We start from the raw sequence: 7248 nt of genomic DNA, 5'->3' as shown, positions 1-7248 counted from the left end.
GCAGCTTTATCCTCTATCTCTAATCACCTCAGCAGCTGCAATAAAATTCAACAAACTTCTAATGGCAATATCAACAGTACACTTCATGAATCAGTAACTTTGATAATCACATTTTACAGGCTAACTGTAAAAGAATGCATTGGTTTCTGATCAGAGACTGCTGACAGAACAAATAAGACCAGGATTAATCAAGCCTGACTGTTAGCCTGGTCTGGAGCAGGATAGCTGCAAAGAATAAATCTCCATAGTAACTTAAATTATCTTACAGTTGCAAAAGATCTTTTGCAGTTTCCTGATTTTCTGCATAAATTAGTCATGAAGTGTGATCTGATTTTAATATATATAATATTTCTAAGCTGATAAAACACAAAGTCATGATTTTTCATGTCTTTATACCTATTTAATATTTCATGACCAATTTATGCAGAAAACCAGGAAACTGTAAACAGTGCCATGACTTTTTCTGGCAACTTTATATACTATGTCTATGACCCCTACATGACAAAAGGTGTTCCATTAGTAGAGGCAGGTCAGTGGCAGGTGTGGCATCTCAGGAATATGGCAGGTCAGAGAGGTCCATGGTTTTACTGAAGATGATGGAAAACTCTTTAGACAATAGTTGGTGGAGGCTTATACCATCACGAATGTATACCCAGCGTTCACCTGTCCAGTCATAGCGTTTTGGTCCACTGCAGAGAAAAGAAGAAAGGACATAACCTGCCATTACAGATTTTCAATAAAAAGAACAAACATTTTTGTTGCCTTATTTATACATTTGTGTTATTTTTGCATTTACATTTTAAGACAAATATTTATAGAATTCCATAAAGTGCTTTAAAGTATATATTGTAAATAGGCACTTTTTGGGTAAAGAGCTCCACTATACATGCTTGCATACCAGAAGTATTTTTGAATCTGTCTTAGCTTGAGTTCTGAGTACAAGAGAAATGTACGTTTTGTGAGGTCAGGATTATACTTTAGTCTGCGAGGACTATTCACACTGAAAATGACAGCTAAATTCAACTGTGAGCCTCTCAAAATACACTAGCTCATTCTGTATTCCATCACGTTATTATACAACCCCAAATCAAAAAGTTCAAAATTAAACTGAAAATAGTGATGTGTAAATCATGTGTCCCTTGTTACACTGAAAATACAGCAGCACATTATTTGATACCACATCAATTTTATTCTTTGTTCAAAATAAACACTTCAATTCTAATGCTGCAACATTAGAAAAGTTAGGACAGTAAAGCATTTACCACGGTGTGATGTTGTCGCTCCTTTTCACAACACTTAAAAGACATTTAGGGACTGAGGACACCAAGTGATTAAGTTCTCTATTGGGGACATATCAGGAATGCAGGCAGGCCAGTCCAGCACTCACACCCTTTTCCCCCACAACTAGGCCTTGGTAACCTGCACAGTATGAGGTTTTGCGTTGTCTTGTTGAAATATGCATGGACGATCTCGGAAAACATGCCGTCTTGAAGGCAGCAAATGTTGCTCCAACATCTCTGTATTTTTCAGCATTAATGGAGCATCACAGAAGTGGAACTGACCTTTGCCAAGGGCACTGACACAACCCAGACCATGACAGACCCTGGCTTTTGGACTTGTTGCTGGTAACAGTCTGGATGGTCCTTTTCATCTCACACAGCATCCATTCCTTCCTAAAAAGGGCCTGAAATACTGATTGGTCTGACCACAGTACATGTTTACACTGTGTGATGGTCCATCCCAGATGCCTCTGAGCCCAGAGCAGTCAACTTCTGGACACTGTTGTCATAGGGCTTCCTTTTGACACAGTACAGTTTTAAGCAGCATTTATGGATGTAACTACGTATTGTACTGCCTGACACAGGTGTGCCATAGGCATCCTGAGCTCATGTGGTTATATCGCTTATAGAAGAGTGATGATTCTTGATACAGTGACGTCTGAGGGATCAGAGAGCACGGTCATCCAGCTTAGGCTTGTGCCCTTTATGCAGTGAAATCCCTCCAGATTCCTTAAATCTTTTAATCATGTTCTGTACCATAGAGCATGACATATCCAAATCCAAGGCACCGGGGGTGGATGAGATCCACCCTGAGTACCTTAAGTCTCTGGATGTTGTTGGGCTGTCTTGGTTGACACGCCTCTGCAACGTCGCATGGCGGTCGGGAACAGTGCCTCTGGACTGGCAGACTGGGGTGGTGGTCCCTCTTTTTAAGAAGGGGGACCGGAGGGTGTGTTCCATCTATAGGGGGAATCACACTCCTCAGCCTCCCCGGGAAAGTCTATGCCAGAGTACTGGAGAGGAGAATTCAACCAACAGTCGAACCTCGGATTCAGGAGGAACAATGCGGTTTTTGTCCTGGCCGCGGAGCATTGGACCAGCTCTATACCCTCTTCAGGGTGGTGGAGGGTTCATGGGAGTCCACATGTGTTTTGTGGATCTGGAGAAGGCATTCGACCGTGTCCCCCATGGCGCCCTGTTGGGGGGTGCTCTGGGAGTACGGGATCCGGGACCCTTTGCTAAGGGCCGTCCAGTCCCAGTACGACCGGAGCAGGAGCTTGGTTCGCATCGCCGGCAGTAAGTCAGACTTTTTCAAGTGCATGTTGGACTCCAGCAGGGCTGCCCTTTGTCACCGGTTCTGTTCATTATTTTTATGGTCAGAATTTCTAGGTGCAGCCAGGGGCCGGAGGGAGTCCGGCTTGGGGACCACAGGATCTCGTCTCTGCTTTTTGCAGATGACGTTGTCCTGTTGCTTCCATCAAACCAGGACCTCCAGCATGCACTGGGGTGGTTTGCAGCCGAGTGTGAAGCGGTTGTGTGAAGCACCTTCCTAGGGAGGTGTTCCAGGCTTGCGACCTGACTGTTTACAGATTAAGCTCACTGATACTAGGTTCTTCTGAACATCAACTAATTTTTTGAGTCATCACATATACCTGCACTACTCAAACACCCGTGTTTATGAATATCTTGCTAATTTCTAAATTTAACTTGCTACTTTAGGTCAGCTAACCCAGAGGCTTAGATGAGGGCAACGGCTTTTCCCTCTTCCTCTGAGTGGCATATGTTCAGTTATTCCTCTACCTCCTTTAGCGATAATGGTACTTGTAATAAGTGTCAGATTTATTACAGGCAACACTGGAGGCAGGGGTCACTGAAGTGGACTTAAAAATTGCATTTTGTGTTTACTTGGGTTATCTTTGTCTAATATTTAAATTTGTTTGATGATCTGACACATTTAAATGTGACAAACATACTAATGGTTAAGATTAGGTCATAGAATAACTGATGTATAACTTGTATAGAAGTAACCTGTCTTTTAACCTAAGTAGTCCCTTGCATTTTCAAAAATCCATTATCATTACGGTCCCTAAGACATCAGACACATCCACTCCGACTGACTTCAGGCCAGTGGTGCTCACATCAGTCGCCATGAAGTGCTTAGAGAAACTGGTCCTGGACACTGTAGACCCCCTCCAGTTTGCCTAACGCCCCAACAGATCAGTGGACGACGCAATGGCTCTGGCTTTATTTCCATACCCTGAAACACCTGGACAACTGCAGGTAACATCTGATCTGAGCTGGTCACTGAACACAGCTGCCACAGTGAAGAAAGCCCAGCAGCAGCTATACTTCATCAGGCAGCTCAGAAAAGCTGGGTTGAACCATTGCCCTCTCACCCAGGCTTATAGAGGACTGATAGAGAGCATCCTCACTACTGGAATCACAGTCTGGTATGGTAACACCACACAGGCAGAGAGGAAGGCTCTTCAAAGTGTCATGAAGACTGCAGAGAGGATCACAGGGACTGAACTGCCTGCTATGGACACACTATACACACAGCGCTGTTGTAAAAGGGCAGAGAACATACTCAGAGATCCACACCACCCAGCTCACTCTGCTCAGACACAAAAACTGCACCTACAGCCTCAGGCACAGCAGCATGGACAGTATCATCACACACAGAACTAGACTTTACAACAGCTTTTTCCCTGCTGCAGTAAGACTGATAGCAAATACTAAAATGTGAGAATGCCATATCTAACTCCACCATGTGAATTACTAAGTTCGATGTTTGAAGTTCACTGAGAAAATACTATTACCCTATTTTTGTGTATTGCAGTTTTAAAACTTTGTTGCCTTTATGTAACTTTATTTTAAGACTAAGTGTTCTTTCTGGCTTTTGACTCCTTACCTGACTCCAGAGGAGAGCTGCACAAGAATTCCTATATGCCTAGACTGTCTGTTTATGCATAAATGGTAAATAAAAATCTTGACTTGACTTTAAATATGCAAAAAACTAAGAAACCAGAAAGGGGGCAAATACATTTTCAAAGCATTGTATCTGCTAAGTGACAACAAAATGTTGAATGCATCTCAACAAATGCTGCAGACACCCTGCAGAATACACACCCACACTCCTGAGTTACCAGATTTTCCTAGGTCAGTCTGCTTGGCTAAATGAATACAAAGCTTAAGTACATGGACCTTTGGTAAGAGAAGTACATAAGGACTCTGATTTTAAGTCAGGTTAGAGTGTTGAAGTGTTATTGTGCTGTTTTGTCATGCCTTTGATATTGTGACTATACAACAGTCACCTGCACTTCATGTATTAATTCACGTTTGCTGTGAAGGTACCAGGAATGCATTTCTACAAAATGGGGAAATGTGTTCGATACAGTATAATATACTGCACGTTATTCTCCAAGCTGCCACTAGGGAAACTACTACTTCTGCTATGGCATATCCTGTGGGTTCATGGGTACAGTTCTGCCATGCTGCATGATCACCCAGTAAATTATAGTTGTTAAATCCAAGCCAGCTTTCCGTGATTACAGGCCATCCATCATAACACAAGGGCAAGGTACATCAGTGTCTGATAGCACCATCCGTCGCTTTCTGAGCAACAGTGGGCTCAATGGAGGACACCACTGCTGGATTAAAAAAGAAAAACAAAAAAGCCAGATTGAATTTGTTCAAATGCATATTTACAAGCCAAAATGCTTCTGGGAGAATGTCCTGTGAACAGATGAGACAAAAACTGAATTTTGTGTTAAGTCACATCAGCTCTATGTTCATAGCATATAGCTATGATTAACACGCCAATGGATGGAAGACCACAAGCAAAACTGAAATGATCGCTTTTCTGTGAATTTGATTGTTTAATTCATTTTAGGATGAACTCTGTCTCCACTACCAAATCAACTAATGATAGTAATTTTAATTTAACTAATCTGGGCTTGGAATTAACTAAATGAGTTTGTATACTGTCAGAAGTGGAACTGTTGGGTTTGAAAAATCACTCAGACATGAGTGAGCATACCGGAACTACTGTACCAGTTAGGAATAGTTTGTTCTAAAGACTATTCCTTTCTTTAGCACAATCAGGGTGTGGCATTAGATGTGCTACAACATTCCAGCCTTACCTGGTAGGAGAAGAAAGCCAGATCTGTCTGTTTGGTGTCTGTTTGTTAATGACATAGGTGCCATGGTTTCCACCCACCTTCACTGTCAGCACACCACTCTATACATGGAACAAAGACAGAACACACTATCGATCATCTCAACAAACCTGAACATACTGCATTACTCTTGAGGCTTTACACTGCTTTTGCTACTGTAGGTGTGGTACCTATTTCACAATCTGAACATTTCTAAAGATCAGGGATCAACAGTTAACATGTTTCTCATTTCTTTCAGCTATACACAAAAAATGACTTGTGACTATAGGGAGAACAAGCCAAGCTATTCCTTTAAACATGCTAACCTTATACCTAAGATCATTAAAGCCCCTCTGTAACAGGAATAATATGCTTGAACAGTGTTGTGCATGAACCTACAAGGTGTGAACTACAGTGGAACTTCAGGATTTAATATGGGGGTGACTGTGGCTGTCATCTCCTAACCGTAAGATTAGCAGTTCTCTTCCCGGCTTGTCCAGTCCACATGTCGAAGTGTCCTTAAGCAAGACACTAAACCCCCAGTTGCTCTCGGGGATGACACCAGTGTGTGAATGTGCGAGTGTGAATGGGTGAACGGCCAAATAGTCTGTGAAAGCACTGAGTGTGCTGCAATGCACTGAAAAGAGCTATACAAGTATAAGGGTCAGAGGTCAAAGTGTTTGTCATATGCACAGTTAGGAAACATGTTTCCTTGTACAATGAAATTCTTTGCAGTCTACATCAATGCCACCTATTACAAATGAAATATAAAGTAGATGAATAAGTAACACAAAATCTAAGGCACTTTAAGCAGCAAATGTAGAGAAATAATAAAAAAAATATAAGAATATAATAAGAGAGTGTATACTGCATGGGAGCAGTATGTGCAGCAGTCAACAGTCAATGTGCAATTATGCATGTGCAAACTGAGAATGTAAACAGTACAGGTCATGAGTACATGACGTATTTCCTAGTAATAAACTCCTGTCAGCTGTTTACAAGTCTGATGCCAGACAGAAAGAAAGAGTTTTTCTTCCCCGGGGCCTCCTCCCGGTGGGACATGCCCGGAACACCTCCCTAGGAAGGCGCCCAGGATGCATCCGAAACAGATGCCCGAGCCACCTCAGCTGGCTCCTCGCAATGTGGAGTAGCAGCAGTTCTACTCTGAGGTCCTCCTGGGTGACCGAACTCCTCACCCTATCTCTAAGGGTGCGCCCAGTGGAGAAAACTCATTTCGGCCGCCTGTATCCAGGATCTTGCCCTTTCGGTCATGACCCAAAGCTCATGACCATAGGTGAGAGTTGGAACGTAGATTGACCAGTAAATCGAGAGCTTCGCCTTACAGCTCAGCTCCTTCTTCACCACAACGGACCGGTACATAGACCGCATTACTGCAGAAGCTGCACCGATTCCCGTTCCATCCTTCCCTCACTTGTGAACAAGACCCCAAGATACTTTAACTCCTCCACTTGAGGCAGGAACTCTCCACCAACCTGAAGGGAACAAGCCACACTTTTCCGACTGAGAACCATGGCCTCGGATTTGGAGGTGCTGATTCTCATCCCAGCCGCTTCACACTTGGCTGCAAACCGCCCCAGTGCATGCTGGAGGTCCTGGTTTGATGGGGCCAACAGGACAACGTCATCTGCAAAAAGCAGAGACGAGATCCTGTGGTCCCCAAACCGGACTCCCTCCGGCCCCTGGCTGCGCCTAGAAATTCTGTCCATAAAAAGAATGAACAGAACCGGTGACAAAGGGCAGCCCTGCCGGAGTCCAACACGCACTGGAAACAAGTCTGACTTACTACCGGC

At 43.4% G+C, this 7248-nt stretch overlaps 1 protein-coding gene across 1 annotated transcript in view; it reads right to left on the bottom strand.

Moving 5' to 3' along the window:
• Window positions 1-367: 367 nt before the first annotated feature.
• fxn (frataxin) overlaps window positions 368-7248 on the bottom strand; it is a 20462-nt gene continuing 13581 nt past the window's right edge. The window contains exons 5-6 of the mRNA XM_020599353.1: window positions 5423-5520; window positions 368-689 (exon numbers count right to left, since the gene is read on the bottom strand). Coding sequence (XP_020455009.1) covers window positions 551-689; window positions 5423-5520 — 237 coding nt within the window. The 3' untranslated portion in view covers window positions 368-550. The remainder of the gene's footprint in view (window positions 690-5422; window positions 5521-7248) is intronic.

Source organism: Monopterus albus, unplaced genomic scaffold, assembly GCF_001952655.1.
Source record: "Monopterus albus unplaced genomic scaffold, M_albus_1.0 scaffold40.1, whole genome shotgun sequence".
In the NCBI taxonomy this organism is placed as follows: domain Eukaryota; kingdom Metazoa; phylum Chordata; class Actinopteri; order Synbranchiformes; family Synbranchidae; genus Monopterus; species Monopterus albus.
This window is presented reverse-complemented; position numbering and strand designations above follow the sequence as displayed.